The 23,248-nt window shown below is 37.7% G+C and overlaps 2 protein-coding genes across 10 annotated transcripts; one reads left to right on the forward strand and one right to left on the reverse strand.

The window, feature by feature from the left end:
- Window positions 1-3,010: 3,010 nt before the first annotated feature.
- LOC104225048 (uncharacterized) lies at window positions 3,011-12,535 on the reverse strand. 9 transcript variants are annotated; one of them, XR_710497.2, is made up of 7 exons: window positions 11,865-12,535; window positions 9,500-9,925; window positions 8,557-9,076; window positions 5,893-7,674; window positions 5,440-5,509; window positions 5,067-5,198; window positions 4,071-4,459 (listed from the first exon to the last, which is right to left on the reverse strand). XR_710497.2 is itself a non-coding variant. In XM_009776810.2 (4 exons), the coding sequence occupies exons 1-4, from the start codon at window positions 12,436-12,438 to the stop codon at window positions 6,261-6,263; spliced, it is 2,934 nt and encodes a 977-aa protein (XP_009775112.1). In that variant the 5' UTR covers window positions 12,439-12,535; the 3' UTR covers window positions 5,637-6,260. The 9 variants fall into 9 exon arrangements, 1 of the variants encoding a protein (XP_009775112.1); XR_710495.2 differs by having other exon boundaries at window positions 5,067-5,202; XR_710493.2 differs by having other exon boundaries at window positions 5,324-5,509.
- Window positions 12,536-13,794: 1,259 nt separating this feature from the next.
- LOC138890275 (secreted RxLR effector protein 161-like) lies at window positions 13,795-15,060 on the forward strand. The gene is made up of 3 exons (XM_070173651.1): window positions 13,795-13,961; window positions 14,323-14,839; window positions 14,998-15,060. The coding sequence occupies exons 1-3, from the start codon at window positions 13,795-13,797 to the stop codon at window positions 15,058-15,060; spliced, it is 747 nt and encodes a 248-aa protein (XP_070029752.1).
- Window positions 15,061-23,248: the final 8,188 nt, after the last annotated feature.

Consider the following 23,248-nt stretch of genomic DNA (forward strand, 5'->3'; position numbering starts at 1 on the left):
TGGATTGAAGTTTTTGAGATGGTGTGGAGGTGTATATATCAGGAAGAGTGAAGGGTATTTGTGTCATTTTACTACTTTTTTTTTTTTATATAAATTAACGGCTAAGCGATTTCATAGTTTATTTGAAGCACTTAATAAGATGTATTGCAAGTTGCGACAAGTATTCGCTGAGAATTACTCCCTCGATTTCAATTTAGATGGAACACTTTCCTTATTAGTCTGTTCCAAAAAGAATAACACATTTCTACAATTGGAAATATTCAACTTTAAACTATTCATTTTACTCATTTTACCCTTAATGAGAAGTTTTTATAACTACAAAAATGTCATGGTCCCACAAAGCTTTTACCCATTAAGCTTTTAAGACTATATATTTTAAAAGTCTTCCTTTTTAAATTTCGTACGTGCGATTCAAACTAGTTCATCTAAATTGAAACGAAGAGAATACTAGTTATGTCTAGCTTTTCATAGAAATATAAGAACATATACTCACTATTCACTTCCTACAATAAGTAATTTCATATAACAAGCGCGTTGAGCTCGGCTCGAGTCGATGCTACAATAAGCTCGAATGGACTCCTTTGACTCAATGTACCGACCTAAATAGAAGTCGCGGGTTTCATGAAACTTCTAATTATAGATACAAAAATGTGTCGCTCACTTCCGATCATTTGGTTTGAACTTTTGGATAAATTATATGGAATCAACAACCATAACTATACCTTTCCCTAGCAGGGTCAGAATTAACTTACATTCGTTCTCTAACTCGTCTTTCTTTTACTCCATTTCCGTGCTACCTGATTAATAGGTCCGAGAGAGGAACTGAAAGCCACTTGACTGTAAGGAGAAGAATAGAGTAGAATTTCTAGTATTCTTGAAACCCGTCTAAACACGACTTCTATACAGTTACACATTTTTCTTTTTGCTTTTTTTTTCCTGGCATATTCACATTTTCTAAAGTATGTCAAATATCATGTCAAAACTCTATGTAAATGCAAGATTTTTGTTAGTTCAGTTTTTACTAGAGTTGAAGTGTTAAAACTACAAGAAACCAGTTTTTTTTTTCCTACCTAAAATTTATTATTTCTATTCCCCTAATAAGTAAATTGTAAGACAATAGATGTAAGTGGAGTATTAATTATCTATGACCAATCACTTGATTTTGACTCCTGTGATATTTTTACCTCTACAAGACTGCAACAACAAAATTCAATAGATAACTTTAGTATGAGCACTTTATAAATCGTTTAGAAATGTTGGTCAATATTGGTGTCTTGGTAAGAGTTATTATTAAAATAAATTTTCTCTGTAAATACTAAGAGAAAGTCAATTGTAGTTTTGTACCTTTTATTTCCGACAACATCTCTCTGTCTTTTCTACGTGGATGGATAAGATCTCACTCCTCTAAAATGCAAAACAAAATTCAAAATTTTGAACATGATTGTGCTTCATGTTTGTATTATTTAAAAGTTTTCACTTGTTTAGGCATATTTTAACCCGACTATGGTTTATGACCAATTAAATTTATTTAAAATCAGCTTGATTTTGCCTTCTGTGGTATTTTAAAAGTCAACAGATAACTTTGTATGTTGTTTGGAAATATTGGTCCATATTGATGACTTAGCAAAGATCGATTCACCCTTATTCAAAATTTCTGATTCGAACTTTGTTAATAGAGAAATTTCTTATAAGAAGCGTTTTTTTCTTTAATAGGTCCTTTGAGGTGTGACTATAATTAGTAGCGCTAGTTAGTGAATTTGGTATGTGTGACTATAATTAATAGCGCTAATTAGTGATTTTAAATACCAAATGATTATACTTAAAAAAAAATTATGATTTTAATAAATTTCGCACCAACCTAAATATCAATAGAGAGTAAATTGTACCTTGTACTGTATCTTTTGTTTTTGGACAATGATTATGACATAGGAAACTTAGTGGCCACACTCTCTCTGTCTTTTTTACGTGGATGGATAAGATCTTTACTTATCCAAATTGCAAAACATAAAAGCTGCCCGTTGACAAAGAAATGTCCGTGTGCAACTTAGTAGGCGTTTGGACATAAGAATTGTAAAATTAGAAAAAATTGTGAAAAATTTTTTCAACTGAAAATGGTATTTAAAATTTAGAGTTGTATTTGGACATAACTTTCAATTTGGGTTGTTTTTGAAGTTTTGTGAGTGATTTGAGTAAAAATTTTGAAAAACTGTTTTTTGCAATTTTTCAAATTTTTGAAAATTTCCAAAATGCATCATCAAGTGAAAATTAAAAATTTTATAAACAAAAGCTGATTTCGAAAAAAAAAATTCTTTTTTGGAAAATCTTCCATCAAATTTTATGCCCAAACGAGCACTTAGTCTGGATAAGACCGCAGACAGTTAATTTTTATTTTTTTATTTTATGTATATATATATATATATAAGGGAGCTGAAAGTTGTGAAATAGTATCTTATTTTGAAGGAAATACTAAGTTAGCGTTTGGACATAGATTTGATTGAAACTTGAAAAAGGAGTTTTTTAAGTTGTGTTGAAAAATAATTTTTGAAAGTTGAACTTGTATTTGGACATGCATAGAGAAAATGACACTGTATAGTCATTCTCAAAATAATAGCTTAAATAATGTGTGTATATATATATACAAATTTCATACATTTTTTCGACTACCAAATGTAAATAGTTTCTATCACGGGTTAAAAAATGATAATACCCCTATATTTTATTTGAAGAAAAGTTGAAGTTTTATGAGTAGAAGAAAAAATTTCACCAAAAATTGGTTTTAAAACAATGTTCTCAATTTTTTTTTGAAAAAATGAAGCCAAAATCTATTCCAAATTAGAGCTAAAAGTTTCGCGAATCTCGTCGGTTATAATAGTTGTATGTGTGCTAACAAACTAATCGAAAAGGATGTCCAAACATTATGGATATTATTTATTAAACGGAGACAACTGATCAACTTTCTTGGATAAATTCTGTTGCCATTAGTAAATGTTTTTTTGGTTAGACGAACATGTACAAGAAAACTATTTATATAAAAGAAGGTTAATAACAGACATTGTTACTTTTAGATTGATGTTTAAGTGAACCAGGCCATGATTTCTTTAGTCGTGCTGGTAATCCAACTATGATGGCTGAACGAAAATTACCTATACGGCTTTGACAGTAAACACAACCCTTTTTATAGCGGACAGTTTTAAGTTAAAAGCTCCCGTTCTATCGAATGAATCCTATGTCTGCGTGCAAATACTCTTGGCTTAAGGCTCTGTTCCAATTAGCATCGAAAGTAAAGGAAAGAAATAGAACTAACAAATTGGTGATTTCGTATGCCATCATGCTTTATCATTCAGCTTCCAGATTTCTCTATCCCAAAAATTCTTTAGCACCCAAAACAGAAATCCACACAATGAGTAAGACCAAGACTCGCCCGGGAAGAAATTTAGTGTGGCCCTTCCCTGACACTGAGTGAATGCAGGATGCTTTGTGCACCGGACTGCCCTTTATTATAAGAAACTACAAACAAAAACAGAAAAATCCCTCATAACATACAGCTCAAATCCAGAATGCAGTTGGTTCTAGAAAAAAGTCTTGATGCCATTCATATATATATATATATATATAGGATACACAATCACAATTTTCTTTAAGGATTGTGTATTCTTGGTGCTAGCACGACACGTATAACAAATAAATATTCAACTAAAACAGTTATCACTCTAACCCCAATTCATGAAGAAGATGAACCCTAACCTGACAATTTCTGATGTTCTTCAAACAGAGCCAATGAGATACAACATCGATTAATTTCTCCTATTGGACCACGGCCAAAGTATAGCTACCTCTAGAGATAATTTAATTAGTCCATATAACCTAACACACCACAAACATCTTTATGGTCAACGGGATGGGAACATCACAAATTCCAGGGTCAGAATCAATTTAACCTAAAAATTAATCTAACTATCAGGGATTGAAAATGGTTATCAGCCAACACCATTTGTAACCAGGACAAAGAAGACCACAACGGCCCACTGGTGAACAGGTAATTGACAGGAAAGAAGGTTATAAGCAATATGTGGGTGAAACTTCTGTATTGAAAACTTTAACCTACAGAAAGTGTCTCTACTCTGAGCTATAATCCTTGTTAAAACAATTAAAGCATCCTAACAGTAATACATTGTGGAATCACCAGACAAAGTTGATGTTTCCTCGCCTTGCTGCTTGTGACTTTTTGCTAGTTATATAATCCTTACAGAACCTCCAACCACCAGCCAAAAGAAAAAAGGAAAGAGGAGGAAAGCAAGGAAGAGAAAAGATAAGCCAGTTGGAAAAATGGGGAAGAGTAAAAGTGAAAGGAAAGAGAAAAGGGGGAGTGAGGAAAGGGAAGGAAATGAGAAGTGTGACATCAACCACATCTAGTTTGAGAAACAGGATACAGCTCTCAGTCCCATACATCCAGCACCACCTAGAAAAAAAAAAAGGAAAACCGAAAAAAGAGAAAAAAAAAACAGAAAACATGATGGGCAGATATTCTTCAGACAGTTAACAAAGAGTACCTTCAGAATGACTAATGTAGGCACCATGAAAGAATAGGAGTCAATGTAGCTATTAAAAAAGTATAACTTCCAAAATCACATACAAGATACAGATCAAGGAATTGTTCAGATTAGGTTTTTCATACAATGAATATAGCTTCTATATGTTATAGCATGCTATTAGCAAGTTCCAACACACAGTGCAAACATGGACTTCATAGAAACCATCCCACCAAATAAATGGCATCACATTTTCTGTTTTTCTAAAGCCAACTGTTTTTTTAAGTGTCAAATTTTTCCTAATATTTAAAGTAATTGCACGAGGTTTCAATTACCTTATTAGTGTAACCCGCGAGGGACACAAAGCAACTAAAATACAAGCAAGAGAGCCCAGATAAACCACCTGTTAGTCATTTAGACTGCTGTGGCTACTTAATAGTGTGTGAACTACAGCATTCAGCTATAACCACCAAGTCTTCCAGCTATTGTGTTTGCAAGGGTAAAAACTAGAAGCTAGTGAATTCAGCAAAATTTTACCTGTTACGGAACAACAATTGAGTTTCACCAATTAAAGAACAGATATGAGAATATCTGTTCATGCTCGATTCAGGGAGCATCACGATTCTACTGATCTCAGCAACACCTGGTTGCAATAGCCTTAATAGCAGCCTGCCTAACCAAACATTTTCAAGGGGAAAAAAAGGAAAAAAAGAAGGGAAAAAAAAGAAGAAAATGAAAAAAGGAAGGGCGAAGAAAAGATGAGGAAAGAGGCAATGAATGTGAAGATTAACAACCTTAAACTTTAACATATTTCTTCATCCAAGCAATTTTCAGCCAGCATTCTTAATGTATTTGTTCCAACAGCAGCAATGCCCTCCCATTTAAACAACAAAAATTTTCAATTGCATACCTTCAAATACAATCAGATATAACTGTGCCCATTCATTTGATAAAGCGCCGACAAGAATCAGTCCCACAACCTGCATGTTTTTTTGGAATTTAACAGGCCCACAAAGCCACTAAATGAAAATAAAATTGGATCCTCACTACCAGCATCACTAACTCATCATTGCAAAAGTAGTAAATAAAATCACAAGACATCTAAGCTACTTAAGAAGAAACGCTTTTTCAAACCCTTTATCAATAATTCGCTTCAGTTAAGAGTACAGCATATGAAGTCATAAAGCTCAAGGACGATCAAATTTTTCAAGTGGAAGGCATAATTCCCTTACAACAAGGGCATCTGATACACCTTCCGTCACAGTACTGAGATTACTAAAAGGATAAGGAGTAATTAAGATCCTTAAACAGGCATACAATTAAGAAGTTACTACCTACTGATAGAGGTAAAAGTTCACCATACATGAGGCTCAAAAAGTAGTTCACAAGAAACTCAGCATAGTTGATCCAAGATGGTGCAGAAGCAAGCTTGATATTCAATCTTTCAACTAATGCTACTTCACTTCCTGCATATGTTCCATTGAAAGACCTGCAAAAGAAGCAAAAATATGCGTATTTGTCATACAAACTGCAACTAATTCACTTAGAGATCTTGCTCATCAAAAGGAGTGAATCTGTGTCCTGCGGTCACGTTCTTCCAAGGCACCTTGCCTCCTCAAAACCTTCCATGTTTTCTGCAATGATAAAATAAAATGTTCACAAGATCAACAATCACAAGCCATAACCCATAGATTCAGAAACTCTTCGAATTGGAAGCTATCTGTAGCTGGTTCACATTCCCTTAGCAGGATCTTCTCCAATCAAGCTAGCTTCACTTGTTCCATTATTACTGTCATGCCGCCTGGAACTTTTCTGGTGACCCCTATGACCTCTCACTTCATCCTTTATGGTTTCATCTTCACCTGATCCATGCCTACTTTCAGCAGATTTTGATCTAGAGCGTCCCCTGTGTCTTGATCGTCGGTCATCGGAACGCCTTGTAGACTGTTTACTGCTGTGCTGCTTATCATCGACAGATCTTGACCTGGACCGCTTTTTACTACGACTCTTTGACTTCTCTTTTCTGCTCCTTTCCAATTTATCACTTGAACGATGTTTTTCTTCAGGAGATCTGGACCTTGGCTTTGAATGCCTTCTACTTCGATGCTTTGGCTTATCTCCTTTACCTCTATCTAATTTATTACTTGAGTGATATTTCTCTTCAGGAGATTTGGACCTTGACTTGGAGCGCCTTCTAACATGGTGCTTTCTTTTCTCTTCTCTGCTTCTGCCAGAACGATGCTTCTCTTCTGGAGACCTGGACCTGGAGGTTCTTCCATGCTTTGACTTGCTTTCTTCCAGCACTTCTGGTGACATTTTCTTCTGTGCATCCTCAACAATCTGTGGTGATGCTGACCTTCCCTGATCTTTCTCTTCAGGAGATTTGGACCTTGACTTGGAGCGCCTTCTAGCATGATGCTTTCTTTTCTCTTCTCTGCTTCTGCTAGAATGATGCTTCTCTTCTGGAGACCTGGACCTGGAGGTTCTTCCATGCTTTGACTTGCTTTCTTCTGGGACTTCCGGTGACATTTTCTTCTGTGCATCCTCAACAACCTGTGGTGATGGTGACCTTCCCTGGTCCTTCTGCTTGGCTTTTTCATCCCTGCTTCCTTCAAGCTTGTCATCAGACTGGTCCCTACCTTCAGCAGACTTTGATCTCGATCGCCTGCTATATTTTGACTTTCTTTCACCATCTTTTGGGGATGACCTACTTCTTCGTCCATGTTCAGGAGATAATGACTCACGGCGAGAAGCTCTACTTGTCTTGTGAACTGGACTACTTTCTCGGTGGCGTTTTGGTGAGCCTAAATCAGCACGGTAAGATTTTCTAGTTCGAGGACTTGTGCTCCTACTTCGGTTTCTCCTTGAAACAGGAGAACGACGATCATAGAATCTAACAGAATCCCGCCTTCTTCCTCTGTCACTAGCATATCTAACATCCCTATATGACCGCCTTTCATCTTCAATGCCTGAATAACGACGGGATCTTACTGGTGACCTTGATCTATAATCTCTTGTTCTCCGCGGCAGAGGAGAGAAAGAGCGGGATCTTGGTCTTCGCCTATAACTTATTGGAGATCTGGACTTAGATCTTGATTTGGATGGTGACCTGGATCTTGACCTAGCACGATCAGCAGATGGTGACCTGTGGCAGTTCAGATCATTAGTAGAAGTTAAATACAGTTAAACCAGCAAATAATGGTAATGAGGACAAACTCTATACACATTCGGACATCTGGAGACAATTCAATTCCAGAAAAAGAAATTGTCACCTTTCTAGAAAAATTGCTCCAGATTAACACTCTTCCCCTTGTTTTTCCACAATAAGGAACAACCACTACTAGGTATACATTAAAGCATCTCCTGCGGAACCGAAATAGATTATGCAACAGTTATTCAAACTTATAAATTTTATGTAAACTATGCTCGAGAGCTTCACTAAGGAAGCCTTGTGCTTGGTCCTCCCCCATGCCCACCATTGTAAGACATATGATACTTGGGAGATTCAGTAGGCCAGGCTCATACTTAGCTTCCCCTCCTCCTAGAACCCATTTGCATATAACTTATACAGCCAGTATAACAGTGGCCCCAAAAAGAGAGCTGGTGAACCGTATTATCTTAATTGTGCCATCATGCAAAAGAAAAATTCAAATCTAATTAAGCAAAGTAGATCCTAAACTTGAATTTGGTTGCTAGTTGCCTCTTTATCCCTAAAGTTTAAAGCCATCCAAGGGGACACTTAAAGAGTCGCATGACTCACAACTATGTCTATTAAGTAGTCAATTATCATCAACAGATTGAAGATGGCCAACTATATGTCATCATTCTTGGTATCTGCAAGTATGGGTATTCATAGCTTACACTCACTTAGGGCTGTTTCACAAACGCAAGGCCTGATGATGGTCTTCAGGTGTAAAATGTCCTACTACTAATCGCTAACCAGATAATCCTGACAGCAGTTAGATGAATTACCAAACACATAAGATAGATTTATAAACATATGACGGAAATAGTTCAGGTGACATACTTGGCCTTGTCATCAGTTTCCTTATCATCAGAAAGCAGACCATCAGCTTTCAACTTCTTGCTTATTTCTGCAGCTCTTGCGGCAGCCAAATCAGTGGCACTCTTCATGGTTGCAGCTCGATTAGCTGCTTGCTGCGCAGTCATAGCTTGCTGCATTAATAGGGCCTGTTGAAACTGCATCTGCTGCATTGCTACTGCTTGCTGCATCATCAAGGGCAAAGAAGATGAACCCATTGATGAATTTAAAACAGCTGGCTTTGGAGGAAGTTGCTTTGCCATTTCAACATTTAAGGGGCGACCACCAACTTCTATATTGTTCAACGCCAAAGCAGCAGTTGCTTCTTCAGGTTTTGAGTATTCAATGTAAGCAAAATGTTTGGATTCAGTAATGCTACAATCAACGATTGTACCATAGAAACCAAACAGTTGTTTCAACTGATCCACTGTCAGAAGTGGGCTGAGATTGCTGACTTGCAGAGTTCTTTTAAGGGAATCGGCCTTTCCATCTTGGTCACCTGTTCCTGAAGGTAAAGAACACAAATAGCAAAAACAGTAAGAATGAGGTACACTCTTATGGACACCTAGGAGAATGTGTTATATGCTTTCTACACATCATCTATTGTGATGAGTAGGTTGAGGGAAGTAGCAAAGAAAAAGTAGTAAGAGACTATCTGGAAGGAGCAAGTAGTGGTACATCTCAGTCTTCTCTTTTAAGTTAATGCAGCAAACTATTTTGAAGAATATTATTTGAGTAAGAAAAGTTTATGGATCACCGCCAGTAACCACCAAATATGAATTACTTATTGGACAATAATGGGAGATAAAAGTAGCAGTTAAATTTCAAGAATCAATGTTTTAGTGGAGTAAGAAAATTTAAGAATCACTCACAATAATTCATCAACAAATAGGAAGAATTTATTGACCATGATGGGAGCTAGAAATACCAGAGGAATCTTTTGCAGACTGAGCTTGTGCATGCGCTTGAAGAGCTTGAGCAGCAACAATTGCCTGAGCAGCAGCCATTGCAGCCGCAGAAGGTGCCATGGGCACTTGACTAAGAGTTCCCATACTGGTAGTCGCAGCTAGAGCAGTCATTAGAAGATTGTGAGGGGGATGATTGAATTTGCAGTCAGTTTTTGCACACCGTCCGTAAAGGTATTCTCGACAAACTTCCCCAAGAGATGCCCCAATTCCAGGTAAAACTACTCCTCCCGAAGCTCCAGGAACAATACCTGGTATCATCCCGAGCAATCCTGGGACAGCCCCAGATACAGAACCAGAATAGTTTGGCATATTAGGCATGTTCTGGTTGACCATATTTGGAAAATTGGTTGATGGTGCTACACCCAATACTCCACCAGTAGTACTACCTGCATAATATAAATAAAATATTAAAATTTTCAACATCTAGAATACGATGTTGACTTTTCTGCATTCACTTAAGCAGAGTGAACACGTACTGCATGAGAATCAAATCCAAAACACTCCCCCTTTCCTTCCACATCACTCTACTGTTTTTTTGTTTTTGTTTGACACAGTACCAGGCTCGAACTCTTGACCTAGTGGCATGAAGAAGACTCTCTCAACCACTATGAACAAGAACGGCTAGTATCCACATCACTCTACTTTTATTTCATTGAACAGGAGGATAGGCTTTAACTTGAGAAACAAATATTTTATTATTTTCTCAAATATTCACTGCTATCAAATAGCAGTGCATCTACATTTTCTCGCCAATGCTCTGATTTATTTGTAAGGTTTGACTCTTCTCTCACTTTTTAAAAGAATACAACAGTAGATGTACATACTCATGGGAAGGGACAAATATGATCACACAGAAGAAAACATTCTATGTTGGGGGCAGAGCAGAATAATTAGGGGGAGGAGGTAAACTGGATACAATTCGAGACTACTGATGGGTGATGAAAATTTTCCCCAAGGTGAAATCATATAGTCCACAATCACATTGAGGTGTTACTTGTTTAGTTCTTACTAAGTAAAATCTCAATTTAACACCAAACAGCTTTGTTAAAATTGGAAAAGAGAAACAGGTCTTTTTTCAAATAGAACTTTGCTAAAATTGGAAGGCAGAAGTGGACTTTAAAACATCACAAGTAGGAGCCCCATAAATATTAACTTACCAATTTACTAAGACCAATACAACAACTAAGGGAACTCAACAAGCCATCCTAGTAAACACAGGAATTATCAAGACAAACCATTTAAATATAAGGCAACAATTGAATTGACCATCCTCAATCAAATGGAAACCTCATCTCAGCAACTCCAGTGATACAAGATCACAAATAATTCAGCTTCTATTCTATAGATGTGTGATGTCTTTGAGCAGCTGGTTTATGGCCTATTTGGTTTGGATTATCAGAACTATTTTGACTATTTGATGATTTACTACAATGACCAATTTCATTTAGGTTATAGCTATCAGCTGCAAAGACCTTTTTTGTGGTACAATAGCATATAGTGATTCTGATCAATGAAATTGATCAACTTAGGTTAACTAATCCAAACAAGCCTTTATAAATTTACAATCCATTTACTAAAACAAATATCATAGCTTCTATTGCAAGCTTGCAACCCAATCAACTATCTCATAACCACAGTTACGATAGAACAAAAGCCAGTTACAACTCACTCCGTCCCAAATCTTAAGTCTAATTAGACTTTGGTCAAAAGTATCTTTAGATAAATTTACACCTTTTTTAAAAAAAGTTGTAGGCCGTATAGGCGAAGAAATGGGTGCAAGAACAGCAACTACACCTTAATCCTACTCTAGTTCAGGCTGGATTTATGAATCGCCGCCACCATTCTTCTCCATTGGAACCTATTTAATTACAATGTTATATAATTCAGATTTTATAATACTAGAGTATCTCTACAATATAGTTTCTATGACGGCAGTGTCCCGACCAACTTGTGTGTCGACTATTCCACGGAGTACTTGCTACCCACAAGACAGGTACCGAATAACACTACTCACCAAGATGTAGGTAGATGGAAAGAAATCAGCCTGTGTAGGAACTCATGATTCTCCTGCACTTCATTGACCATTAAGCCCTATCATTGGGTGTAGTATCTCTACAACAGTTACAAATATACAAATCTCTAGACAAACTAAAAAAAACTCCTCCTAGCAAATACTAAACAAAATATAAGCTTACTATTGTGACTAAACCTTTATCCCAACTAATTACTAGCATCTTTTGCTTCCATTTTTTTTAAAAAAACTGAACGAATCAAGTATAAAGCAAAAATGAGTTTCACAAATCTGAGTGAAGAAAAAAAATTAACCTGTGCTGAAGAAAACAGGGAAAGGACTACCCATGATGGGCTTCCCATTACATTCCACATTCACCATATAATTCCCTCTCTTCTGAACAATATAACTCACTGTGTACGTCCCATCACTCATATCCTTTACTATCCCTTCCAAATCCGATCCTCCAACTCCAACACCAGGTGAAACTCTAACCTTAACTTGGGCCCCACCATGCGGAATCTTACGACCGTCGGAGTCCTTCGTGACAACAGTGAACGTCGACGGAGCACACGCCGTTCCGCCGGCGATTCCGGTGCCGGCGGCCGTGCATTTCGTAGGGTCAACCGGACCGATCGGCTTCTCGGCGAGCCTCTTCTGCTCGTACTCCTCATCATCTTCGTCGCTGTCGGATGCGGCGGCCGCCGCCGCCGCCGCGGCTGAAGCTTCGACGTTTTTGAATGTGGCTTCGAATGCAGCTTTCGCGGCTGCGTCTTTCTCCGCTTCGCTCTTCAGCTTCGCTTCCTCGGCTTGCTTCACCCATATTGACTTCACCGCCGTCGTCGTCGTCGCCGCCGTAATCGCCGTTGAATTGCTTCGATCAGCCATGTACTACTGTAGCCACAAATGTCCTAACCCTAAATTTTGTGAGGGGGTCGGGTAAGGGATGTCCGGGGTAAGAGAATTTTCATAAAATGCCTAAGAGAAATAGAAAAAATAAGAGGTGCAAATGTATAAAAACCTCAAGTTTTTGGACCGTATAGGATTTAAAGAAATAGCAGTGCTTAAATAAACTATTGAAAACTATGTGGGCGTTTGGACATTAGAATTGTAAAATTAAAAAAAATAAAAAAATTATGGTATTTAAAAATTAGAGTTGTGTTTGAAAATAAATATAATTTTGGGTTGTTTTTGAAGTTTTTTTTTGGTAATTAAATCTTTGTATTAACCACAATGTAAATATTTATAAAGCAGTAGATTACCACAACCTACTTCCTTACTGGAAAAATTACTCTCTCTATATCTTATCTACCTCCTAATCTCTTTTATACATTTCTCTCTCAAGCTAACTACTCAGTATTTACATTTTATTAAAAGGACACGAGTATAACCCTCTGCTCTGATGTTGCACATGCACACCACTCTTCTTGCAGGAATAAGTTCTCAGCTAGAGCATTACCTGTTGTGTTTATGGGATACTCCCCAACTAAGAAAGGCTATAAACTATATGACTTGCAGACTAAGCAGTTCATTGTCAGCAGGGATGTAGTCTTTAAGTAACATGTATTTCCTTTCAAACAAATGAAGTTGTCATCTATTCCAGTCTTTTCAGCACTTGAGGCATACCAGATACTACACGGGCATTGTATCAAGATCAGGCAGTAGAACATGATACAGCTCATGACACTGTTGTTGTGTAGGGGACTGATGCATTTTCTGTAGCAACATAAGCCTTCTTTGATGCTTCTCCATACAGTTGATGAAGAAGTTGATGCTGTTCCACCGATCCAATATGATTCTTCACATTTACATGATATAAATGATGCATTGTCCATTGCAGTCAGAAAGCCAACCAGAATTACAGCTCCACCAAAGTGGATTCAGGATTTTGTCTCTATATCTTGTGTATATCTTATGTCAAACTATCTAAGTTATGATAGTTTGTCACATTCCTATGTTAAATGTCTATCAGCTCAATCCACCATAGTTGAGCCCAAGCATTATCATGAGGCTTCAAAAGATGCAAGGTGGATAACAGCTATGCAACAAGAAGTTACAGCATTGGAAGAAAATAACACTTGGGATATTATTGATTTGCCTGCTGGTAAGGTTCCTATAGGGTGCAAATGGGTGTATAAAGTGAAATATAAAGCTAATGGGGAAGTAGAAAGGTTTAAAACCAGGTTAGTGGCCAAAGGTTTCAGTTAGAAGGAGGGCTTGGACTACAAAGAAACATTTTCCCCAATGGCCAAGATGGTCACTGTTAGATCAGTCATAGCAGTAGAAGCTTCTAAGCATTGGCACATTTATCAAATGGATGTGCCCATTGCTTTCTTGCAAGATGACTTATTTGAGGAACTGTACATGCATCTCCCAGAAGGATACATCATCAAGAGGAGTCTAAGACCAAAGTATGCAAGCTAAAGAAGTCACTTTATGGTTTGAAGCAAGTCTTCAGATAATGGAACTTAAAATTGACTGAAGCTCTTAGAGATCTGGGATTTGTTCAAAGTCATTTTGATTACTCATTGTTTACACAACAAAGGGGTTCAACCTTGGTGGTCATTTTAGTCTATGTAGATGATCTCCTAGTCATAGGTAATGATCCTCAACTAATTCAGTCTACTAGAGCCAATTTGCAGAAGAAGTTCAAAATGAAAGATTTGGGGGAACTCAGATTCTTTTTGGGCACAGAGTTTGCTCACAACAAGTCTGGAATTTTAATGAATCAGAGAAAGTATGCTCTTGAGTAGATTGTTGACTCTAGGCTAGGGGAGCTAAGCCAATATCTACCCTATTAGAATGCAATCAAAGGCTAACTACAGCAGAATTTGATGAGGCTGTCTTGTGCTCTGATGATGGCACAGGTGCAAAGGTCAAGGACTGTGTGTTGCCTGATCCTGAACCTTATCAAAGGTTAGTAGGCAGGCTATTATATCTAACTATGACCAGGCCTGATATAGCTTATGTTGTTCATGTTCTAAGTCTGTTCATGCATAAGCCTAAAATATCTCATATGGATGCAGCTCTAAGGGTGATTAAATATGTCAAAAATGCACCAGAATTAGGCTTATTAATGTCTTCACAACAGTCTGATAACTTGATAGCCTTTTGTGACTTAGACTGGGCCTCTTGTCTTCAGTCCAGGAAGTCTATTACAGGCTATCTAGCCAAGTTTGGAAACTCTTTAATTTCATGGAAATCTAAGAAGCAAAACACAGTTTCTAGAAGCTCAGCTGAAGTAGAGTTCAGAAGCATGGCTTCCATAGTTGCAGAGGTTTTATGGTTAGTAGGGTTGTTCAAAGAGTTGGGAGTCCACATCCAGCTGCTTATTGCCCTGCATTATGACAGTAAAGCAGCCATTCAAATAGCTGCAAATCCTATTTTTCATGACTGGACAAAATATATTGACATTGATTGTCATTTTGTGAGGGAAAGTTGTAGAAGGGTCTCATTCAAACTCACCATATCAGCACCAAAGCTCAGTTAGAAGATATACTCACTAAATGATTAGGCAAGGTCCATCACTACTATTTATTTAACAAGCTGGGGATTGAAAACCTATTCTTACCCGTCAGCTTGAGGGGGAGTGTTGAGACTAGTAGTGCTAGTGGTGGTTAGGTTCCTATAGTTAGTTATAACTAACTTACACTAGAGTAGAGTTGGTGTAACTAGAGTTAGCATTAGAGCTGAGTTAGCAGTAGTTAGTTTTTAATCCTCCTCCTCATTCTTCTATATATATGTGTTTGGTTACACTTATAAATATACAGTTGATAGATTACATTTTTCATTTCCCACTCTTCTAGAACATTCCATCAGAATTCCCTCTCTTCTCCATAGCTAGCATAGATCTTGAGCTCACGTCCATGGCTGAGCTCTATAATTAGCCAATTTCTTCACCTGGTCGCCTCCGCTTTACTGTAAGCTCAAATTTTGTATTTTATTGCAGCTCGTGAAATTATTCTATTGTTATTATTTTGCGCTTTTAGCTCATAACAAAAAATTATTCCAGTAGTTGTTTTTCTAGTCAACTAGTTGAACTCCTCAACTTATTTGCTGCTTCTTCTTCTTCTTCTTCTTCTTCAATCTTAAGAATCTGTCTCTGTATCATTCTAGTTGTATTTTGCACTGTCACTTGTATTCAAGCCTACTAAATGTATTATTACTGATTATATTCTTTTTGTCTATGGTGCAAAAAGTTTGAATAACAATTAAGCATCTTGCTTTGTCTAAATTTTTTACATGAACCGTTCGTACCCATTTTTGTTGCGCCTTGCTGTTTTTCTTTTGTAAGAATTGAATTTATTGAATTTTATGTATGGTGCAGGTCAAGACATTTTCGGAGCGGATTGAAGATGTTGACGTTGATGTGTATAGAAGTCTTGACCCTTTAAAAGCTGAGTCGTCTGAAGTTTCTCCTTCTTCCGAGATTGCCTTGTGGAATGGAGAGTATGTATTTTATATGATACTTTTGTATACCATTTTGTTAAAATTGTTGAACTTTTGGTTAACTTGTAGTTTTGGAAGAGTTTCTTTGTTAAAAAAACTTCCCTTTTTTGGTTTTGTTAGGGTGACATTCATGTCTTTTGTTTGAAGATTCTTAGTAGGGGCTTGAATTTGATGTTTGTCAGAAAATGTTAGCGGAACAATTTTGTTGAGAAACGGGAAGAGGCTATCTTTTCATAAAGTTTACCTAGAGAATTTGGTTTTGGATAGTGTTTACATATTTTTGGTCAGTTGATAATGTGTACGTTTTGTATAAGAAAATTCAAACAATTCATAAGGGTACAAGCACGATTTCTTTTCCCTATCAGGTTGTTAAACAAAAACACGAAAATAGTTGGTTTAGAGTTTATAAGTTTCTCCTTTGTCCAAAAGTTTTGGACTGTGTACGTGGATTTGTTTATGGTTTCAGCATGTACAAGCATCCAGTTCAAGTACATTCAACTATTAGAAAAGTTTTAGTTTAGTTCGAAGGACATGTAAGAAGTACCCATAGGCATCACACCCCGTTCAAAATAGATATGCCTAAGAAAATGAAGAGTTATGCAATATAGCTTTTGACTGCTTTGCCATTTGAATTTGTAGTTGGTTTTTTCTACTACTGGTTGTGCTATTCCTACTTTTTAAGGATGTTTTTTTCTTCTTTTTTTGATTTTCCTAATTCTCTTTTTCTTTCTTGGACAAAATAACAGGAATTAAACACTGCCGAGGATTTTATTTTATTTTACGAGGAAATATTTCCCTTGGTACAGACGCTACCACAAATTATACTGCACAAAGAACAGATAGTCGCAAAACTTCTTTCTATAGGGAAATGATACCTGAAAATAACAATAATAATAATGCAATAATATTATTTGTAATTAGATACACGAATTGGCTTGAGTCGTGCTGGGCACTATCCTAAGAAACTATTTTAGCAATGTGAAATGTTTCCCCAGGATTAAACAAGCCCATCTCTATTTATTTAGAGGATACAGGAATCAACAAAATTAAATATTACAAACCAACTATTTAAAAGGGGGGAACAAAAGAAATTAGACTACTAAACTTTGAGAAGGAAAAACAACAAAGGAAAGGTTATGAAGACAAAAATTAGAAGGAAAGTAGTAGAAGCATTTTTTTGTCTTGCTAATGATAATTGATTAGAAAGGAGTGATTGGTAATGGCTATTTATAGTCTTATTTGCATGAAGACTAGTTGTGCATGGCAAGAAAGTGGCTGATGCATTTTGCCACTTTACAAATGCATTTTGTCATCTTTCTAATGGTTTCTAGAAGGGCTTCCACATGGTCTTGTTCAAGACATCTGTCACGACCCTATACCGATCCAGTTGTGATGGCGCCTATCGTGAAACTAGGCCAGCCGACACAACTCCAGAGTTGACCATTTAATCAATGATAATTCGTTTTTAAGCTTTTTAATAAATCAAATATCTCATAATGTAAGTCTAAATGAACAGTGCGAAAATAATATATAAGTCCGACATCGGGGTGTCACAAGTCACGAGCATCTACTAAGGTCTGAATACAACAAGAGTCTAAGAATGTACTAAATACAATCTAAGAAAGATAAGAGGGAGAAAAGCAGTGCTGCGAACGTCGGACAACTACCTTGCTAAACTCCGATGACTCTGCCTCCAAGCAATCAACACCTGCTACTAGGTTCAGAAATACCTGAATCTGCACACAAGGTGCAGAGAGTAATGTGAGTACTCCAACTCAGTGAGTAATAAAGGTAAATGAAAGCTGAGTAGTAAGAAAACACGTAAACCAAGTCAAAACGCTACAACAAATACATGATATTTCCAATACAATACAGAAATCATTTACTTCGTAAATCATGCTCAGTTTCGGTAAAAACCTCTTAAAAATAATTTTCAATAGTTTCAAACGAGTGATAAAACAGTGAGTAAATATGATAGAAATGTAAACAGCCCCTCGGGCAAAACACGTACCATAAACCGCCACTCGGGCATAATATCAACAGAACCAGCCCCTCGGGCTACCTCACAATCACTCGTAATCAGCCCCTCGAGCATACATAGATCAAGAACCGCCCCTCGGGCACTAACATGGAACAACATTAGCCCCTCGGGCTATATCATATAACACACTGGGTACCCGCACTCACTGGGGGTGTACAGACTCCGGGAGGGGGTCCTTACGGCCTAAGCGCAATATCAAGCCATCTTGTGGCATAATCAATAGGCTCTCGGCCTCATATCAAACCACTTTGTGGCATACAACTCAGGCCCTTGGTCTCATATTCATAATCAGTACAACACTGCTGCGACGTACAACTCGATCCTATAATAATTCTCACAACACAGGCCTTCGGCCTACTTAGTCAGAAATCTCTAAAAGCTACTCGATGCCTTTGCCTCTCGACTCGGCCTCCAAATGCTCCAAATCTAGCCAAAAGCAGATTCACACCATCAAAATATGCTAAGGAAACAAAGCCCATTCGAAAATATTCAATTTATACCAAAAAATTCCGAAATTGGCCAAACTCGGCCCCACATCTCGGAATCCGATAAAAATTATATCAATAGAATCCTTATCCTCTCACGAGTCTATACATACCAAAATTATCAAAATCCGACATCAAATGCCCATTCAAATCCCCAAAAGAATTCTCAAATTTTTCTTCCATTCCTCCCCCCCCTCCCAATTTCCACTCTAATCTCTCAAATTAAATGATGAAATTCAAGACTAAATCATGGAATTAAACCAAATATGAGTGAAGAATACTTTCCCCAATAGCTCCACTGAAAATCTCCTCAAAGTTCACCTTCTCCCGAGCTCTCTAATGGAATTTCGAATTTATGGACCAAACCCTCGATTTTAAAAATATAAACTGACTGCCTAGGTATTCTTCATCGCGAACGCGGCATCACCCTCACGTTCGCGAAGCTCAAAGCTTCACTGACCAAATTCTCTCCTTTGCGAACGTGAGGGCCTACATGCGAATGCGATGACCACACAGTTCGACCCTACACAAACGCGTAACACCAACCGCGAACGCGCATGCTTAATTTCCTGAACTCTACATAGCCGTAGACTCTACGCGAACGCGAGGCCTAGGTCTCGAACGCGTAGCCTTAAACTCATACACCTTCGTGAATGCGAGACCTACATCGCGAACATGGAGAACAACTTGACTGCCCCTCTCAATAACCCTTCGTGAACACGAGAACCCTCTCGCGAACGCGAAGAAGGATTTCTCTGCAACAAAATACCAGAAAATCTACCAAGTCCAAAGTCCAAAAATTGATCCGTTAACCATCCGAAACTCACCCGAGGCCCTCGGGATCTCAATCAAATATGCCAACATATCCCATAACATCATTCAAATTTGTTCCAACCTTCGTAACACTCAAAACAACATTAAAACACCAAAATTGCATCGGATTCAAGCTTAAGAATTCCAAAAACTTCCAAATTCCGCTTTCGATCAAAAAGTCTATCAAACCTCGTCCAAATTCATTCTGATTACCCTGAAAACCAAAACCAATGATTTACATAAGTCATAATACATCACACGGGGCTAGTCATGCCCGAGAACTGGCGAGCAAAATACAAAAGCTCAAAACGACTGGTCGGGTCGTTACATCCTCCCCCACTTAAACATACGTTCGTCCTCGAACGTGCTCAGAGTTGTTCTGAAAACCATCAAATCGATGTGTAACCTTACCAAGCACATACCTGGGGGTTATCCCACGTCACCCTATCTTATATAGGTCCAATAACACAATGTAACTGAAATTTCATAATCCAATCTAGCCCATAAATCTTAGAACCACATTTCCACTTCTGAAATCATCTATAAGATTAGAATCTCACATCTATACTTTGAATAAGTCCAGACAAGCTGTAACAAACCATACCTGCAACCTCAGATGCAATTACATGATATACCACATAGCTCAAACTCTCGTAGCGATAACTTCTAATCACAGTAGTTGCTCAGAACAACCGAATATCGATAATAAACCTCTAATCAAATAAAGCATCATTCCAACACTTCCGTATACTGCCAATGATAAATGAAACGCATAGAAAGTCATAACCATTCCTCAGATCAACCATCTGTGAAGCCACTTCTCCTTTGGCAAGGACTATAGCAAATTTCTAAGTCGAACGTCGATATTATCCTTCCAACATGCTGAAATCGAATCCGTTTGTAATCATTCTATATCCCAACGATCTCATCTAATCCAACACAACTACTCTAGTGACATGACACATCAATACCATCTAAAGCCACAACTCGTGCAATCCACAAACCAATAAGCAACAATCTGAACGTACTCAAATCACTAAAAATGATTCAAATGAGAGAGTTGTACCACAAGCTCACTAGTACCACCACAACACAATGTTGGAACCCATCACACGCCGTAGAACCAGAACACACGAATCTAACCCGAAGGGTCATACCTCTACATAACTTCGCTGCAATACACGACCCTATCCAAACACTGATCCACATGAAATATCTCAAGTCACTATGCTCAAATCGACAACCCCGCGCAATTTGATGTCTGGAACCAAAGCAATCATCATAACTATTGCGAAGCAATTTACATAACATTACACAAACCCGAAAGGACACAACCGATATGCCATCCGCTGAACCATACCCAATACTCCTCCATCTCAAATTCCGCTGAGAGACCCCAATAAAACCGCACCACACGTGCCTACAACCAACAAATTCCAATGCCGCGCAACACGGAAAGGTAACTCATAGATCTCTCCCGATCACTAATAAGCTCAATAACAATTGAATCAACGCATCTCGCTACAATACAACTCGGAGTCAACCAAGCCGATTCGATGAATAACACATATCCATATTGGCCTACCAATGAACCCCTTATCAAGCAGTTCCTGAAACTGCTCCTTCAACTCCTTTAACTCCACCTGTGCCATACGATACAGTGCCCGACACCAAATCAATACCGAAATCAACAACCCTATCCGGCGACATGCCCGATAGTAGGAAACACATCCGAAAAATCCCTCACCACTAGAACTTAATCGATAGTAGGAGTTTGTGCACTGACACCCATCCCGAAGGCCAAATAAGAAAGGCAACCCTTCCCATCCATCCGTTGGGTCTTCAAAAATAAAACCACCCTACTGAGAACATAATCCGTCGAACCTTGCCACTCAATCCGTGGCATCCCCGTCATAGCCAACATCACTGTCTTAGCGCAGCAATCCACAATAGCACAACACGGAGGCCACCAATACGTACCCAATAACACATCAAAATCTGCCATAATAAGCAACAAAAGATCCACTCGGGTCTCCAAACCTCCCATAGTTACCACACAAGACCAATATACGCGGTCCACAATCATTATCTAATCTGTCTATGAGAACTCCCAGTCTCCAAATCCATACAGCACGCGAATCACCATATCCGATCCCAACTCCATTATCCGAATATAGAACACACATTTAATACCCAGTCATCCCACGAGAGGTACTCCTATAATTCTTCTGTGCCACCCAGTAAATTCGAATATCAACAGTCGATCCAACAAGAGAGCGCCACAACACTAATGAAATATCCTCAACCCAAACACATCGCCCTTTCTAAAATGTATACCCTCATCAAGCCACACCAATCAGTGATCTCATCTATCTAGTCATCTGAAACTATCCATGCTACTTGTAGACATGTGATTTTTTACCCTCCCCAAGATTTTATATATTTTAGCATTTAAATATTTAGTTTAGGTTTAATATAGTTATTTCAACTAATTTTGACTCTTTTACTTTATTTTATCACAAAAAATGAAAATTACAAAAAATAGTTTCATTAATATTTTGTAGTTATTTTTAATCTTGAAAAAAATATCAAAAATAGGTTTGTTCTAACAGTTAGTGTTATTTTAATAGTGATTTTCTTAAGTAAGATTATTTAGTGTTTTTAATAGTTTATCTTGTTTGCTATATTATTTTTACATACAAAAAGGGAGGAGGAAATAGAATTAATTTTTTTTTGGATTAATTTCTGTCTTGTTTTTAGCCCAATTAAGCAAATCTCTTAGCCCATTAACTAAAAAGCCCAAACATAGACACCCCTTTAGCATAATATACATAAATTAACCTAACAATCCCTAACAAAAGGAAGGCCTTCAGCCGTTTGGGACAAAAAAAAATGTCATCTTCTTCATGAGGACATAATAGAAAACCTAGAGACCTCAGATCCGCCGTTTACACCAAGACCCCCCACCCCAACGAACAACTTCTTCCTCATACACACACCCTAACTTCATTAGCATTCTAATTTAGTAGAGGGAACACAGTCGTGAATACACAAAAGAAAGATCTTTAGACTTTTGGAAAGCAGCCGTTTTCTTCTGATTTTGATATATAACCAAAGAGAAAACCTTCAGGGCTGCCTTCTTCTACAAAGAAGCCGCAACAATACAAAAGGGACCCCCCCCCCACATCGTTCTTCTGCTCGAACACAAACATCCATTTTAGACCTTCTTCTACAAACAAGGAAGCAGCCATAGATAGATCTTGAATGCTTCAGCTTTTTCTTCTTGCTGAAAAACACAGCAACATAACCATGAAAAACAATCTCGAAAACCCATCTAAACAAGCAGAGTTCGAGTCAGTATAGTCGAGCCAAGTAACAAAACTCCGTCGAAATCTGGTGGATCTTCTTGTGGAGGTTCTGTTCGAGGTCTCTGATCGGTGGTTCGAGTTTGGGCTTTTGGTTCAAAAGTCTTCTTTTAATTTGTTTCATTGTCGATCCTGTCAGTTATTGAGGTTAATTTCCTCCCTTTTCTTTTTATGTGCTCTTACGTTTTTGTATCTAGTCATGCCAGTTGGTTTTGATGAATTTAATGCAATTTTACCTTTTGGCCTTACATGATTAATATATGTTTGGACCTAGTATTTTCCTGAAGGAAGACATATACTTAGTAATTCTTATGTGTAAATGTATATGTTCCTTACATGGATGTGAATAAGGTGGAAGAATTGCACTTGAATGTTTATTATGTATATTCTTTCACAGTTGGGTCAATAGTCTATAACCTCCCAATAGTTTCAAACTAGTCTTAGGAAAATAATTTATGAATTTTTGCTGTTTGCTCTAGGCGCGTAAATGAATCATCACAGCTACGGGTACGGTTCCCGTGACGTAGTTGCGATATATAATTTCC

The sequence above is a fragment of the Nicotiana sylvestris genome, chromosome 1 (genome assembly GCF_000393655.2).
Source record: "Nicotiana sylvestris chromosome 1, ASM39365v2, whole genome shotgun sequence".
In the NCBI taxonomy this organism is placed as follows: Eukaryota; Viridiplantae; Streptophyta; class Magnoliopsida; order Solanales; family Solanaceae; genus Nicotiana; species Nicotiana sylvestris.